We start from the raw sequence: 18392 nt of genomic DNA on the forward strand, positions 1-18392 counted from the left end.
TGTAATGTCATATGTGGTATAAACTGATATTAGGGCACATATATGACACTGGTGTACCCAGGATAACATATGTAATGTGATATGTGGGTATAAACTGATATTGGGGCACAGCCGGATACAGAAGGAAAGAAGGGTTATTTGGTTTTTGGAGCACATACTTAGACGGTTTCGTCTTTTTGGATGCCATGACACTTTTGCAGAGACAAATATCAACTCTTTAAACTCTTAAATTGCCCTTACAAAATGGGGTCACTTCTTGGGGAATTCCAGTTCACTGGCACCTCCAGGGCTCTGCAAAAACATGGCGCCCAGAAAATCCCTCTAAATCTGTACCCCAAAAAGCGTAGTGCTCCTTCCCTTCTGAGCCCTGCTGTGTGCCCAAGCAGCAGTTTACACCCACAATTATAATTTTTAGACCCTCGGGATCGCCCACTTAATAGTTTTCGGAGTGCAGGTATCTGACAACACAAAGTTGGTGCAATGTAGTGGACACCAAAATGGCATATTTCTTGAAAAATTAAAATTTTCATTTTGTACATTAATTTTTGGGAAGCATTTTTAGGCTCAAAATGATAATACCCCTTGATTCATTCCTTGATGGGTGTAGTTTCTAAAATGGGGTCACTTTTGAGGGGTTTCCATTGTATTGGTACTTTAGGGGCTCAGCAAATGCGACATGGCACCAGAAAACTGCCCTCAAAAGCCAAATAGCCATCTTTCCATTCTGAGCCCCGCCATGTTCCCATACAGCAGATTATGGCCACATATGGGGTATTGCCATGTTCAGGAGAAATTGTGTAACAAACTCTGGGGGGCTTTTAATTCTCTAACTACTTGCAAAAATTAAAAATATGGCGCTAAATGGACAATTTATTGGAAAAAAAGTAATTTTTAATTTTCACATCTCAATGGTAAAAAAATCTGTGAAACACCTGTTAGGGTCCAAGTGCTCACTAAACCCCTTGATTGAGAAATTGAAAAATGTAAATTTGACCTCCATTTTGTTGTAATTGCTGTGAAATGCTGAAAGGGTTAAGAAACTTTCTAACTGCTGTTTTGGATTCTTTCAGGAGTGCAGTTTTTAGAATGGGGTGACTTATGGGGGGTTTTATTAGAGAAGCCTTTCAAGTACCCTTCAGAACTGAACTGGTCCCTTGAAAAATGTGTTTTGGAAATTTTCTTGAAAATTTGGAAAATTACTGCTTGACTTGTAAGCCTTATAATATCTGAAAAAAAATGAAAGGGTGATTAAAATTTGATTGCTACATAAATCAGAGATATGGTTAATTATATTTATGAAAAAATTTGGGTAGTATGGATTTCTATTTGAAAGGCTTGCAATTTCAAAGTTTGAAAACTGCATTTTTTTCAAAATTTTCACCAAATTTCCTATTTTTTCATAATTAAAGACAAAACATATCGACTAAAATTTACTACTGACATGAAGTACAATGTGTTACGAAAAAACAGTCTCAGAATCACTTGTGTAAGTTAAAGCGTCTCAAAGTTATTGCCATTTAAAGTGACACATGTCAGTTTTGAAAAAAGAGGCCTGGTCCTCAAGTCAATTTTGAGCTGTGTCTCTATAGGGTTAAAGCATTTGTTGCAGGGTCAAGGGCTTCTCTGCCCAAGGAGATATAGTGTGAAGAAGTCAACGTAACTATCTGGGTATACATGTTACAAATATTGGGAGGGCTCTTAGAACTAAATATAATTCCAGTAACTTGTAAAGTAATCCATTCTGCCACTGCCCTAGTGTAAAAATAATAAATAAAATACCCATGGACCTATGTGTATTATCAAATGCAATATATATATATATATATATATATATATATATATATATATATATATATATATGAGATGTATGTATGTGTTGGTAATTGGCTTTTTTTGGCTCTGTCTTCCTATTTACATCAGGACAGGCAGACTTGCACATCCTCAGTGAGCGCCCTTTATTGGTGTGCATGCCTGAGGCTGACCTAATTACATCATGGAAGTCAGATTTGCACATTGTTCCCATGTTCCTTTGCACAGTGGAGCGCTCATGGCTTAAGACTCCACACACCTAAATAGTAGTCTCTCCCTATGGAGTGACTATATCCCACCAACCTTGTCTAAGCCTCTCGCCTCTGCCAGGTCAGTCCTCTCTGCGCCAAGCTGACGAGATGCAATAACCTCGAAACGGCTGTCCTTGGCTGAGAGACTACCTGGTAAAATCCCAACATCATTGCAAACAACTGCCTCTGAGAAGGTTGGCATGATGTTAAAGGGAGCGCCCTCTATTGGTTTGCTTGACTGAGACTGTCTTCCTAATTACATAATGGAAGTCAGATTTGCATATTCTTCCCATGTTTATAAAGGTAGCAAGAGTATTCGTCTCGGTAAGCTAATTGCTCTGTGTATGTGGTTAAGGGGCAAACTATTTCCGTATGTTTATATAAATATAATCTGTATAGGGGTGCCCTGCCATTGACTGGTATGCTACATATTTACTTTCACAGGTAGTCTGTCATTGACTTTTTTAATTACTTGGAGGAGCTTTTAGTGGTTCTGACTGGCCATGTCTGTTAGCCACCAGATCAGGCGTTAAACTAGGTTCACATTAGCATTCGGGGACTGTCCCCCAATCCTGCTTAAGGCCGGGGCCCCACGGAATGTAAACGCTGCGATTTGCCCGCAGTGGAGACGCTGCGGGAAAAATCGGTGTTTTACAGTGCAAGCAAAGGGGATGGGATTCATGCGAATCCCATGCCCACTTTGCAGAAGAAATTGCAGCGCGGACACACTGTGATTTGCAAAGCCATTGCAGCTTTGCAAATTGCAGCATTTCAATTATATCTATGGAAACTCCGGCGGCTTTCCCATAGATATAATAAGAGAAAGTCCGTGGAGCAAAACTGAACTTCTCAAAGCGCTGCGGAAAACTGCAATGCGATCACGCAGCGCTTTAGCGCTGAGATTACAGCCCATGGGGCCTTAGCCTAAAATAAGTGCAGAGAGAAGTCCTGGCTATGGGTCTATTGGTAAATACTTTTTAAGCAGATAGTTTGTTTTTCAGATCCCCGAGTGTACCTGAAGGATGGAAAGCCGAACGCTAGTTTAAACCTAGTAGTTAGGCCTACCAACTCCACAGCCCTGATAATATATGCTATATTGTAAATGGACAAGGAAATATGGTGTACCGAAACTGGTATTATCGTATCTTGCATTAACATAACCTGTAATGATACCAAATGAGTTCCAGCGAAGCTGATATATATTAGTTGTATGAATAATTTAGCCATTTTTGTAATCTTGCTATTGCCTTTGTCACTCCTTTATTTCTAATTTTATTACCAAAACTTTGTATTAAAGGATGAGAATAGTATGAGGAAGACATTGGTGTCTTTGTATTTGTTCAGCCAGCGACTGCCTGCATTAACATCAATGTCAGACCGAGCTAGTGGCACTTGACACTCTCGGGAGCAGACGTGCCATTGAACCATCCATGTCCTCTTGAGGGATTAACAGCATTAGAATTCCTTTCAGTGACCTGAATTCCTGTCTGTCCTGCATGAAGAGAGTAAAACAAGCTACTTGTTTGTGTTTAGCTTTCTTTTACAGCAGCTTTAGTTAATGATGGCTTTTTTTTTTCCTTGGTCTCCCAGCATTACTGAGGTGAACGCAGAAAGCTCTGGACAATATACTTGCAAGTACTTGACAACTATTCTTGAGCTTAGTGGAGTGATCAATGTGACAGGTAATGTAGTATTTTATATAATATCAACTATCTAGATCCATCTAGTTCTAAACTGTTCTTCTACTTTTGTTTCCTTCGATCATATGGTGAATCCCAAACAAAGTACGATAGTGTTGCTTTATCATGGCTTTGCAGCATGAACCAATGATGAGATAAGGGGTCTCGGCCCTCGTTACATAAGGTAGTTAAACTATAGTCTCAGATCGTAGCCATGTAGTGTAATAAAAATCAGCCAAGAAACTATAATAGCAGGTATCCTCTCCTGTAGGTAGACTCATCATTTGAGCTCCTGACTGGCTAGTGTACATCCAATAAAGCAAGTTTTCCAAGAAATGTAGTAATATTAAAATCCTTACAGTTACTAGTTGACTGATACAATATCTGGACATGTACATAACTTTGACTTTTTCTTTTAGTTCCACCCCATGTTTTGGCTTACAAGAAATCGGAGCATGGCAATGAGGGAGACACAGGAGTTCTGACTTGTAAGAGCGGCTCTTTCCCTCCCGTGGAGCAATGGATGTGGTACAAGTCATCAGATGATGGCATTCTGGAGGTCTGGCACCATTTTATTTTACTTAAATGTTCAAGTGGTTTTATATACTTAGGCAGCTGACTTTAGAAAATGTTAGGTTTTATTTTTCCCTTTTCATTGATCATAGTTTGGCAGGAATCTGTTAACCCTCCAAGTCACCCAGTTTAGCCTGCCTTGAGCACACGTGCACCCTGACACTGGGGAAAGTCATGCAATACATGGCACACATTGAAATTGGTGGGCTCTGTATATTGTATACACAAGACTTTGCAGTAGTTCACTGCTGTAGGAGAAAGTGGACCAAAAGCCCTACCAGAGCTTCTGAGGGTATACAATCATAAGTCTTGTGAGAATTGGATATTGATTCCATATCCTCACTGATTATTCAGTTTCAGATAACAAACAGGTGGCGGTCTGGCAGCCCTACCGATTAGCTGACTTGAAAGGGCTTTGCTCACAGAAACATTTAATTGACAAGCATGTCACTATACACTGTGTTGTGGTTGTGCCTGGTATTACGTCTCAGTCCTGTTCACATGAATAGGACGAAGTGCAGAAAGGCCACATGACTTAAGGACATGTTATAGGTCAAGTAAGAGGCTGCAGCATTACGCTAAGGGTTGTGACCTCTTAAATTAGCTGGTTGAGGGGTGGGGGGAAGCTTACAACACCAAATCTGGTATCTGATGTATTTTAAGATGTCATCAGTTTTAAAATTTCAGAGCTTAAATAATCAGACTAAAAATAAACAAACAAAAAAAAAACATTGATTGCTCTCGGGGTTAGATAAAAAAAAAAAATCCAATCCTAATATAGAACAAGGGAACAAGGATTGTGGTTTTCATACTAACTTAACATCTGTAATCCTATTCTATTTCTAAAGGTAATGATGCCCTGAATGGCAGTGGCTGACCCTATTAAGAGGCATTCTCTAGGTTTAAAGAATTTTATGAAAACTACTGAATAGTCAGTCTGAGCAGTGCTGCTGTGGTGGTGTTTTTTGGATAAATGTTGCCCTATAGTAACTTCCTATAACGGTTTATTATTCTACCATTACAACTCTATTGGTGGCCCCTTGGAATTTTGTATTACTGTGTACCATAGTCCTTTCATGCTGTGCTTAGAAAATTCCCCACCTAGAAACCCCATGGACAGGATGAGGAAAATGGATCCACCCTTTTGTTCTGTGTCGAGAAAGCACAGTTGATCTGGACAAGGTGCCAGCTGCCTCCTTGCATGTAGAGAACAAAAACACTCTGCTTTATATTAAAGCCTCCAGCAGCAAAATGATCCCTATTGGGCTGTAGACTAATAGTATAACTATATTTTTATTCTCTAGAACGTGGAAGTGTCTTGGTACAGAATGAGCTCATATAGAGCTAGTTTTTGTCAGGGAGATCAAATTGGAATTTTATAAATACAAGACATGCAGAAACTCTAACACTATATTTGACATGCTAACTCTTCTCTCCAGCCTATAGTGAATGGAACAGAAGAACGCTACTTGATAAAGTCCACTGGAAATAAGACTGAGCTTCGCATTCACCAACTAGACATTGAAAAAGATCAAGGAGAGTATATCTGCAATGGATCCAACGTGCTGGGCATCACAGGAGCCACAGTTGCCCTTCGTGTACGCAGTCGTCTTGCTGCACTTTGGCCTTTCCTTGGTATTGTAGCAGAGGTTCTGATTCTAGTTGCAATTATCTTTATCTATGAGAAGAGGAGAAAGCCTGATGAGGCTCCTGAAGGTAAGTCACAGATGTATTCTGGTCTCAGTCACATCTAGTTTGTGCAATGTATCTGCATTTAAGTTTTTTTTTTTTTTTTTTTTTAATGAAAATGCAGATTCAGACTTGTAAGAACTAGCAGTGTTTCATATGTAGGTTTTTAGGGTTTGCAAGTAGAAACGACTACTTGGACTTATGATCCATGTACTACTGTTTTGTTTTCCATCCCATTTCTGAGCTACAGGAAGGGGGAACTCTTTTGGTAAGAACATATGTAATTTCTTTTTCGCACGTAGCACAATATAGAAAGTGGGTAGGTCAGGCAGCACTTGGTTAGTTCCTGCTCTGCTCTATGAACTTCACTAACAGAGACTGCTGTGTTCCAAGACTTACAATACCATTTTTTTTTTTCTTGCCACAGATGAAGATGGTGGATCCGCACCTCTGTAAGTAAAATGTTGTGATCTGTAAATGCTTAAGTCACAGTTAGGTGGTTTATTAAAAGGCCTTTTCATATGAAACTAATCTATGCCTTGACTGAGCCTCTGTCCATAAACTGTCAACCTTCACATAAGTAAAATTAATGGCACAAAACTGTATAAATAATATTTGGAAGTTGAATAGGTTTTGGGTATACATGTAAAAGACAGTAGCATCTTCTTCAGTCTCAAATCCCCAAGTCGCAATTTTTATACAAATTAACTCAGTCACAATCCCCCACCCTCCTCTTCCTCATATGACAGTTGAAATGGTTCTTGATAAATTTTCCCCAATGTGTCATAATTATATCTGTTGTATTGTAGGAAAAGCAATGCTGGCGCAAACCACGAGAATGTGCGGCAGAGAAATTCAAGCTGAGCCATAGGTAAGACACTGGACATGGCAAATAGATTTTTTTTTTTTTTTTTTTTTCTTCCTTTTATTCCCCACTTTAATGTGCATACTTTTCTATCTCTGAATATCTAAACGTTATGTAGAGGGGGGAAAAAAATAGCATCACAGGCTCAATTGTCCATCTGCATCAAATAAAACTGAAGCTTTTTATTCTTTCTGCTGCTCACCCCACTTTCTAAATAATGTTATATATGTAAAAAAAGTACCCTTCACCTTTCTTAGGCCTGGTTCACATCTGTGTTCGGTGTTCCATTCAGGGAGTCCACTTGGGGACCTCCTCCCCGAATGGAATACCAAACGCATTAAAAAGCGGTTAGCGAAGAAACCACACAGACACCATAGACCAGGGTTAGGCAACCTTTATTGTTCAGCATGCTGATTTTAAATATAAAAAAATAAAATAAAGGTACCTGGAATGCCGGCAATAATTTTAACTGACCCCTACACTAAAGTTGTATAGCACAAACTGTAACACGGGGTAAAGCACCATGGAATTAATGGTGTTATATAAATAAACAATAATAGGAGGTGCTGCCATACTGTGATCCCAGCCACATGCATTTACCACTATTTGACTGGATACATGTGCACTTTTACATTAGAAGCAATGTAAGTACATGTGTAACCTGCAATTAGTGATAATGTATGCGACCGGTAACGGTGAGGTAACACCTGTAGGGGGCGACACACTATGTATCTGGATGCTGCTTCTAGTTCCTGGCTTCCAGTTCCTTCACTTTTTTTTTAATGTAGATTGTGAGCCCATATAGGGCTCAAGTATATTTTCCTCTATCAGTATGTCTTTGTATGTTTTTCCTGTGTTTACATGGATTTCCTCCCACACTCTCCTTGCAGATGTTGTCCTTGGCAGAATTTGAACCCAGGACTCCACTGCTGCAGTGCTAACCACTGTGCTGCTACTAGTACCTTCACTTTTCTGCAAGTGAAATGCGGATTAATTTCTGCCACATTTAATTCTTTGTGATGCGGTAACTGGAATTAATGGGTGTCACAAGTGACAACACTGGTAGTTTGGCTTAAGGAGAAAAATCTGCAACGTGGGGCTTTGGCCTTAAGTAGGTTTCCTTTAGCTGGGCTCACCTGGCAAATTTGCAGGTGTTTGAGGCTGATTTCAGTGACCAAAGAGCCCAGACACAAATGTCATCCTTGAGTTTAATTGAGAAGCAAAAAATTAAACCTGACACTTAAATTTGATTTGCATAATCTGGAAAGCAGTGTAGTCCTTGACTGAGACTCTTAATACACTGACCTACTCCTGTGGTTTATAATAACCAGTCACATAAACATCCCATTAAGTTTAGTAAGTTTTCAGCAATCTATTGTCTGATTACAAAATCCTCATTTTGCAAGAATAATGAATTTAAAATAAATTGGATCTTTATACACATTGCAGCAATACAATAACATTTGCAATGCTTATAATCAATGATCATCATAGGAACACTTGCTCCTTTTTACCGCATATCTTTTGTAAAGTATTTTAGCAAGGAGATTTAATATTTTTTTTTAAAGAGTTTAGGTACAACCAGCATTAATCTATATTCTTTTTCTTGCAGATGATTTGAAAACTACATTATTGAACAGGTCTGGGTGTTTCGCACTCAAGAATTTCCAGTCCCATTGTTCTACATGGCAACCACCAGTCATGATGTTTTTATCTTCTTTCGTGTAAAACAGATTTGTATTTTTCCTTGATAAAGAACCCATGTCTTTTGCAGGATGTACATTTGGTTATAGTTCTGACAGGGGCTCCTTGTCTTAGAGTTACAGCAGCTGCCAAATGTGTTTATAGCTTGCGCCATGTATTTCAGATTTAGCAGGATCAGCCTTATTTCCAGTTTTGTTACTTTCCTAAGCTATGACTTCATTCTGTGCTTTATGTGCATTTTTTTTTTTTTTTTTTGCAAGTGTTCTAGTCTGTTGAAAGCATGCCTTGTGCACGCTAGGCAAGACTGTCATGCTTTTTATTTTCCATGTACATGGGAAGGGGAAACTGCAGAAAAACTTAGCCAGTGGTCCACAGCCTGATGTGTTTTTGAAACTTTAACACTGAATTGTAAATTGAACAAAAACACTAATAAAAACTTCCCACCTTTTATTTTGTTCTCTACATCAATTGTAAAAGGCTTCCTGCTGTCTTGCTACTGGACAACTTCTTGCTCACCTAACGTACCTTCTATTGTAGATAAAGGGTGAAGCTTTAGGCTGAGGTCCCACATTGTGCATGCATACTGCTCTGCTGGTATTGGAACTCCTATGGAAGTGAATGAAGCATGTTGTGAGTTAGTTTCACAACGGCTGAAGGTTGCTGACTAGAAACAGCCGTTTCGAATAGCACACTCCCATAGAAATGAACTTTGCTGGCCGCTTAGCCCCCCACCTGCCGGCTACGTCCATTCATTTCTATGGGAGCGTGCTATTCGAAAATGCTGTTTCGAATAGTGTTCGCTCATCTCTATTGCTGACCCATGGAGTAAGGGAGATATCAATCATGCCCTGGAGATGGGATTAGCAAGGGGACAGTGTGACAAGGCTGAAGCATCTCTCTGCCCCTTGTGACTACTTAACCTCTTAACGACTGGCCCATAGGGAATCTACGTCGGCACTTGCAGGTCCTTCCTGACTGCCCTATAGGAAAACTACGTCGGGCAGTCAGGGAAGGATTCCCTGTCAGTGCCGACGTAATTGGATGGGATTTTAGCTGCATCTAACAGCTAAGACCCCATTCCATAACCCCCCATCGGAGGGGGCTCCGATGGGTTTTTTTTAACCCCTTCAGTTCCGTGATCAAACATGATCACGGAACTGAAGCGGTTCCATGACAGTGCCGGCCGAATCGGCACCCCCCGAGGCGAGATCGGGGGGGGGGGGGGGGGGGCGCGATGTCTCTAACATGGAGCCTGGGGTCTGGCCAGTGACCACAAGCTCCAAGAGACCCCCAATATCTGGTTGATCCTGCCGCTTTAAGAGGAAGTCAGACGCAGGCAGCCCCTGCGTCTGACTTCCTCCAGACGCTACAAGACACTGACAGCTGTGTCCTGCAGCGTCTAATAGAGAATTAGTGATGCTTTTATAAAGCCCCAAAATTCCCTTTTTTCTATAGAAAATGAATTATATTAAAAAAAAAAAAACCCTAAAAGTTAATAAAAACAATACATATTTGGTATCGTCGCGTCCGTAACAATCTGAACAATAAAACAAACAATAATGTATACGGTGAACGTCGGGGAAAAAAAAACGGAAAAAACCCGCCGGAAGTAGTGATTTTTCGCCATCTCACCTTACAAAATATGCTATAAAAAGTGATCAAAAAGTCATATCCACCCCACAATAGTACCAATAAAAAGTGCAGGTTGTCCCGCAAAAAATAAGCCCCCAACCAACACTGTCCACCGAAAAATAAGTTACGCCTCTCAGAAGATGGCGATGCAAAAATCACTGATTTATGTCCCCAAATGTGTTTGTTCTGCAGAATTAGTATCGCATAAAAAAATACTATAAATGAGGTATTGCCGTAACCGTACCGACCCGCAGAATAAAGGCTACATGTTACGTATACTGTACGCTGCATGGCGAAAAATTTAAAAGGGAAAATTCAATGCCAGAATTGATTTTATTTTTTAAATCCAGCAAAAAAAGTTAATATGTATTCAGTAAGTTGTAGGCACCCAAAAATTGTGTCATTACAAAATACTTCACATCCCACAAACAACAAGCCCTTATATGGCCACATCACCAGAAAAATAAAGAAAATACAGCATCTAGCAATGTGAAGGCAAAAACCCGCAAAAATCGCCAAATTATTAGAACACGACTAGCTGCGGCAAGAAGGGAATATATAAGCTGTGCAAGAGGATATCAGCGGACACCCCAGATTTACAGCTTATGAGGGAACAGACACCAGAAGTGACCCCAGAGTGACTCCCCCAATCATAGGAGCTACTGGAACATAGTAGGGAATTTGGTGTCTGCAATGTTCTCCGCACAACTTATTTATTCCCTCTTCGCCATCCGCTGTGCAGTCACGTCTGGGATACTAATACTCACTACACCCCCTGAGAAATTCTTTGAGGGGTGCAGTTTTCAAAATGGAGTCACTCCTTTGGGGAATCCACTTTTCTGGTACCTTACAGGCTCTACAAACATGACATCGCGTCCAATACCAAACATCTGAATCTGTACTCCAAAATCCGCATAGCGCTCCTTCTCTTCTGCACCCTTCTGTGTGTCCAAACTGCAGTTTATGACACATGTATGACACATGTATGACACTGGTGTACCCAGGATAACGGACGTAATGTCATATGTGAGTATTAACTGATATTAGGGCACAGCCGGACACAGAAGGGAAGAAGGGTTATTGGGTTTTTGGAGCACAGACACTTTGGTTTTTGGATGCCATGACACTTTTGCAGAGCTGAAACGCCAGTAAAGTGGAATCCCCTGATATGTGACCTTATTTTGGAAACTACACCCCTGAAGGATTTCTCCAGGGGTACAAAGAGCATTTTTAACCCCCAAGCGTTGCTATAACTTATTATCCATAAATGAATACGAAGCTGATTGTGAGAGGTGAAAATTACCATTTTTCCAGGAATACGTCATTTCAGTGCATAATATGTTGTGCCCGACTTGTATCCGAGATGAACGCTCTAAAAGCTGTTGTGCCCGGGATACCCGCTTACCAGTTTTTGGAGTGTGTATCTCTGCTGACATAAGTCGGGCATAACATATCGGGCACTAAAATGGCGAATCTCTGGAAAACTTCATTTTTTACTTCTCATTATCAGCCGCAATTTCATTTCTGGAAACCAAATAAATGCAACACTCAAGGGTTAAAAATGCTCGCTACGCCACTTGATAAATCCCATCAGTGGGGTAGTGTCCAAAATGGGGTGACATGTTTGCGGATTCCACTTTATTGGCAATTCAGGGGCTTTGCAAAAGTGACGTCCAAAAACCAAAATAGCTCCTTCCCTTCTGTGCCCAGCTGTGCCCAAACAGCCTTTCTACCCACATATGGCATTAAGTCTGTTATCCGGGGTACACCAGTGTCATACATGTGGGCATACACTGCCATTTGGGTACACAGCAGGGCGCAGATGTGAAGGAGCGCTATGTGCTTTTGGAGTGCGGATTTAGATTGTTGGTGTTTGGACACCGTCACATTTGCCGAGACCCTAAAATTTCCCCTACAAAATGGGGTCACTTGGCGAATTCCAGTTTACTGTCAACTCCAGGGCTCTGCAAAAACATGGCGCCCCGAAAGTCCCTCTAACTCTGTGTACCCCAATAGCTAAAAAGCGCAGTGCTCCTTCCCTTCTGCACCATGCTGTGTGCCCAAGCAGCAGTTTACACCCACATATATAATTTTCTGCCCTTCGGGATGGCCCCTTAATAGTTTTAGGAGTGCAGGTCTCTGACAACACAAAAGTGCAATGTATTGGGCACCGAAATGGCAGATTTCTTTCAAAATTAAAATTTTCATTTTGTACATTAATTTTTGGGAAGCATTTTTAGGCTCAGAGTGATAATACACCTTGATACATTCCTTGATGGGTGTAGTTTTTAAAATGGGGTCACATTTGAGGGGTTTCCATTGTATTGGTACTTTAGGGGCTCTGCAAATACGACATGGCACCTGAAAACTATTCCAGTCACATCTGCCCTCCAAAAGCCAAATAGCGCTCTTTCCATTCTGAGCCCCACCATGTCCCCATACAGCAGATTATGGCCACATATGGGGTATTGCCGTGTTCAGGAGAAATTGTGTAACAAACTGTGGGGGGGCTTTCTCTCCTTTAACCCCTTATGAAAATGAAAACTTTGGGGATAAAGGGACATTTTAGTAATTTTTAACCTACACATCCCTAAGTTAGTAAAATCTGTGAAACGGCTATAGGGTCAAAATACTCACTATACCCCTCAATGAATACCTTAAGGGGTCTAGTTTATAAAATGGGGTCATTTATGGAGGTTTTCAATTGTTTTGGTAACTCAAATCTTGTTTGAATGTGCAATGGGCCTAAAATATCTGCAAGCAAAATTTGTCTTGAAATCCAGTTGGTGCTCCCTTCTTTTTGGGCCCTGCCGTGCGTCCGTACATAGGATTAAGGCCACAAAGTGTACATTTTTGACCACGGGAGAAATGGGGCCATCTATTTTGGGGTGTTTTTCTTCATTTTCATGTGTTATGTGCAAAAAAACTGCCTTTAAAATGACTTTTGTGTAAAAAAAAATATGAGAATTTTTTGTTTTACGCAAATTCTTTTAAAACCTATGGGGTCAAAATACACACTATACCCCTCAATGAATACCTCAAGTGGTCTAGTTTATAAAATGGGGTCATTTATGGGGGTTTTCAATTATTTTGGTAACTCAAATCTTGTTTAAATGAGCAATGGGCCTGAAACATTTAGAAACAAAAATTGTCTTGAAATCCAGTTGGTGCTCCCTTCTTTTTGGGCCCTACTGTGCGTCCGTACATGGGCTTAAGGCCACAAAGTGTACATTTTTGACCACGGGAGAAATGGAGTAATCTATTTTGGGGTGTTTTTCTTCATTTTCATGTGTTATGTGCAAAAAAACTGCCTATAAAATGACACTTGTGTAAAAAATATGAATTTCTTTTTGTTTGATGCAAATTTTCTCAAAACTTATGGGGTCGAAGTACTCTCTATAACCCTCAATGAATACCCTAAGGGGTCTAGTTTATAAAATGGGGTCATTTATGGGGGGTTTCAATTGCTTTGGTGACTCAAATCTTGTTTGTGCAATGGGCCTAAAATATCTGCAAGCAAAATTTGTGTTTTGCAATCCATTTGGCCCTCCCTACCTCTTGGGCCCTACTGTATGTGCGTACATAGGACTAAGGCCACAAAATGGACATTTTTTTTTAACACGGGAGAAGTGGGGTGATATATTTTGGGCTCCAAAAAGTGGATGCCCCCTAGAAAACAAAGATAAAAAATAACCTTTATTAAATATATTAAAATAAACCCACTTTGTTAAAAGGACAGCTGTTAGCCTCCAAAAAAGCCCAATGTGAACAAACTATACACCTGATATTGTTGAACAGCCCCTAATAAAGTGGTATATACCTATACAGAGTCAATTGTGTGTGGTTTTTTCAAAAATAACAAAGTAACCCATGTAGATTCCTACTGTGTCAGGGGAATAAAGATAAGTATCCAATTTAGTATAGTTGGCATTCCTCCCTTTAGACTACACAGGATACAACTGTTACTTTGTTTAAATTTGACTAGGTCTGCAATCAGTAACCAACTATTACACAGCCCACTAGCTGCCAAAAACAAATGGCATTCCCCAAACGAGTCATGCTGGGCATATATGCTTCACTGTCTAATGGCAGATCTAGTGCTAAGATAAGGGGCAGGTGAAAAAGAAATTAGAAAAAGAGGGCTCTAATACTATACATATATCATAAATAGTGATATGCAGGAATGCTAGATTGAGTCTGATAATGCTCAACTTATGGCAGTAATCACGTCTCAACGCGTTTCATTACCCTAATGTAACTCATCAGGAGACTGTTTAGTTTGTTTACCCTGCCTGTATTGATATAAAGTTTTTGCTACACCCTGTTTACGGTGTGCGGTCAAAACCGCATTTCCCGGGACCCAAAATATATTTTGGGGTGTGTGTTTTTTTCTTTTTGATGTAATGTGTGCAAAAAAACCTGGCTTTAAAATGACATATATTTGAAGAAAATGAAAATGTAATTTTTTTTCATCATTTGTAATAATTCTTGCAAAACAATATTTGATCAAAATGCTCACTTTACCCCTCAAAGAATACCTGAAGGGGTCTAGTTTTACTAATTGGGTCATTTAATGGGAGTTTCTGTCTTTGTCACCTATTCCTGTCTACAAACAGAGCTTGGTACAGGAAAAAATGACAAACTCAAAATTTCCAAAATTTGCTTATAAACTTGTAAATTGTCTAAGTTACTCAAATATGCTAAAATTATTGCAAATATGCTTGAAACACAAAAGGAACATTTGGAAGTATATAACTACTAACTTTTTTGCCCTGTATTATTGTGCATATGTGAGATATCGCAGCTAAAAATGGAAAACATTGAAAAATTTTCAGCATTTGCGAGTTTTTAAATAAATTTACCCAACTTATATCAGTCTAATTTTACCTTCTCAGTAAAGTACAACATGTCACGAAAAAACAATATCAGAATCGCTTGGATGCCTAATACTGTTACAGAATTATTCACTGATAAAGTCACACAGGGCAAATTTCCAAAATTTGGCTTGGTCATTAAGGGGTTAATATACATATGACTTTCTATGCTTTATAACATTTACAAAATTACTGAGGGGCACTAATGGAAAAGGAATTCCTTGATCCTGCACATGGGGTCAGTTGATGGTGGAAAAAAACACCTGACAGGTTCCCTTTAAATGGGGGGTGGCATTGTGTTGAAAGAAACAATGGACTTTTGGTCTTAGGTCATTTTATCAAAAAACAAACGGGCCATAAGTTATAGGGTCAGAGGTAGGGTAGAAGACTCTAGCAAGTAGATGGGTTGATCTGATTGTAATTTATGAACTGTCTCATGAAGAAAAAAACACAAACAATTATCATCCTCAGAATACTACGATGCGGTCACTATACAGTGGGAGTTCTGAGTTCGGCATCTGGGCTCTGCAGTACTGTTAAAGCCAGTCCCTTACAAGCAGCATCTTACTTTACCTGTTTGTTCCCCCTCATATCCTTCTGACCCAGACCACTATAACTATTGCAGAGTTTACTGCTGATTCATCTGTGGCCTCTCCCTTCAGCCATTTACAGCCTCTGCAGGACCACAAATAAATTGGGAACCCTGAGCTGTCAGAGTTCCAGTTATGACAGCTCTGGTGACAAGTGTACCATTTTTCTTGGCAAGTGAGTGTGGCATGAATGTTTAAATTTTCAGACTGCTTCTTAGTATATGTGTCCTTATATACAACTTACAGAAGTGCCAACTTGTGCCCAAATAAGCCATAAAGCAGACTAGTACCAGATGTTGCCTTTGTCTATTCCTTACAGCTTAGGCTCAGCCTGAGTTCCTATCACAGAATTGATAAGGCATTTTGCTAGGTCCCATCAGCAGCCATTGTCAGATTCTTTCCCGCTGTCTATTCTGCTGCATGAAAATTTCATCAACATAATTCTTTTTGGGTTAAATTGACTCTGAATTAATATGAGAGCACACTAAATAAGCTTCAGAGGTCTGCAACCTATGAATCTCCCGAATTTTGGAGACTACCATTTTCAGCATGCTTTCTGGGCACACTGGAGAGCCACAAGTGGAAGAACTGAGTGCTGTGGGTGTGGGTTTTTTTTGTTTTGTTTTGTTTTTTTCTGCTTGGACTCCAGACCTAATTTTGGTTTACAAATGCTGACAAAAAACCTAACCAATACTGTCATAAAAGTGGTCTAAGCAACATAATAGAATGACTCAAGTGAAAATGACTGTACTTATCTGACAACTGTAGTGGGCGCTAAGAATATGGGCAACCCATGTTTAGAGTCTACATAGATACAGTATGTCAGAGTAGACACATAGCATGAAAGCTGTCCATAGATAGTAGTAAATGGAAACACACTACTCATTTTACTATTTCTCCTTCACCCCTGCAGTGAGTCTGCTGCGCTCTCAATATTCCACATAACGCTGCACCAATTCTTTGTAAAGTAACATTTAAGTTCAGTTCTGGGCACTAGGTTTTAGAAAAGGTGCCATAAGGTTAGAAAAGGTACAACTGAGAACCACAAAACTTAAGAGGCATAAAAGATCTTAGTGATCAGGAAAGATTAACCCCTTACTGCATTTTGACTTAAAAGGGTTGTCCAGGCACAAGTTATCCCTACTATGAAGAGAGGGTAATTTGCTGATCAATGAATGTCTGAGTGCTGGCATCCCACCAATCCAAAGAACTGGAGTAGCTGGTTGGAAATGTGCCCTGCCAAATACTTTGGATATCTCTGCAGGTTCCTCTACAGTAGTGACTACAGAGAAACAACACAATTCTAACCAGCAACTCCAGTGAAACTGAGGTGCAAAACACCCCAGTTCTCATGATTGGCAGGTGTTTTGGGGGTTTGGTAGGGGTAATTTGTGACTGGACAGCCACTTTGAACTACCTTGTCACCTTGACATATAGTTAAACATCCTGACATACAGCTATGTCACAATGGACCTTGGGCTTAGAAATTGTGCCCACATGATCTCAGTTGCGCTACTGCTATAATAGCAGAGATTAGTGGCACCATAGGCATTGAATCTCTTAAAGGCTGCCGTCATTGCTGACTGAAGGAAGGGTTTTTGTTTTTTTTTGTTCATCAAACTGACATTGCTGCCAGGATAATTTGTATCCCCATGTGATTGCAAAGTGCTTTACCAAGCCTGCCATAGCAATGTGCATGGTAGGCAAGACAGGTTTCCACTTCCAATAATACCTCCAATTATAAAACAAGGAAACTATAAATTAAACTTTGTAACATAAAGAAATAAGTTTTCCTCAATGTCCCTCGTGACTGCTGTAGTGATAGGAAGACAGAAAAGTTAAAAGACCCCTCCCACAGAAGTCAGTGCAAGTAACCTCTCTGGGGGAGGCTAGATCGATGAGGTTCCTCTATCTCCTTCCTCTTGAGCTAAGATTAACACACCTAAGAGTAGGGATTCTCTAACCTGGATCCCACCATCTAGGTCTCAGTGGGGAATTCTTATTGCAAAGTGGTGCTCTGGCTGAAGGCTTCTTCATACGTCACACACATACTCTTGTGGTAAGGCTGGAAATCAGTATCACACATACTTGCAACTGTTCCACTCTGAGGAAGAGCTTTTCTGACACTGCACTATCTTCAAGCCAAGACTCTAGGACTTCACAGAAGGAATAAATCTGCAGCCTCTTCCTCCCCCTGCCCTCTTCATAGACTTCTGTGTGAGGCTAAAGATTTTATAGAGATAAACAGTCCAAGTGGAAATTCCTGGATCAGCTTCTTTCCCTGGACAAACACCTCCTCCTGGTTGCAGAATTTGTTGAGCGCCATGGGGTCCCAAGGCATGCCTTTATTCATTATCTTTAAGTGTTAAATGCCATTATGGCTTAATTTGCTACTTTTGCTCCTGAGCTGGGCTTTTTCCAAGATGGAGAACCTCCTTGGGACGCCGACCTCCTCTTAATGGTGTGTGACTATTAGTTATTAAAGATGAGTGAGTAGTATTCAATCGAGTAGATATTCGAAATACTAGTACTTGTTCGAATACTACTTGCTATTCGCAGTAAAGATTCGATTCAGAACCAGCGTTGTTTGGCCGAATGCTATACAGTGTATAGCATTCGGCCAATCAACGCTGGTACTGCAGCAGGCTCATCTTTGCTAGTTGGTAGAGCTGGCGGCTTGCCATTATGCGGGAGCTGACTTTTTCTCATAGGAATGCATTGACCAG

The 18392-nt window shown here is 40.2% G+C and overlaps 1 protein-coding gene across 3 annotated transcripts in view; it reads left to right on the plus strand.

Annotated features, from left to right (window-relative positions):
* BSG (basigin (Ok blood group)) overlaps positions 1 to 18392 on the plus strand; it is a 115222-nt gene that overhangs the window by 15869 nt on the left and 80961 nt on the right. The window contains exons 4-10 of one of the 3 annotated variants that reach the window (XM_075281544.1): positions 3651 to 3742; positions 4159 to 4298; positions 5752 to 6028; positions 6252 to 6269; positions 6429 to 6453; positions 6811 to 6872; positions 8479 to 9020. In XM_075281544.1, coding sequence (XP_075137645.1) covers positions 3651 to 3742; positions 4159 to 4298; positions 5752 to 6028; positions 6252 to 6269; positions 6429 to 6453; positions 6811 to 6865 — 607 coding nt within the window. In that variant the 3' untranslated portion in view covers positions 6866 to 6872; positions 8479 to 9020. Of the gene's footprint in view, positions 1 to 3650; positions 3743 to 4158; positions 4299 to 5751; positions 6029 to 6251; positions 6270 to 6428; positions 6454 to 6810; positions 6873 to 8478; positions 9021 to 18392 lie in introns of those variants that run through there. The other 2 variants (XM_075281555.1, XM_075281564.1) reach the window with 2 other exon arrangements.

Source organism: Leptodactylus fuscus, chromosome 1 (genome assembly GCF_031893055.1).
Source record: "Leptodactylus fuscus isolate aLepFus1 chromosome 1, aLepFus1.hap2, whole genome shotgun sequence".
Lineage (NCBI taxonomy): Eukaryota > Metazoa > Chordata > Amphibia > Anura > Leptodactylidae > Leptodactylus > Leptodactylus fuscus.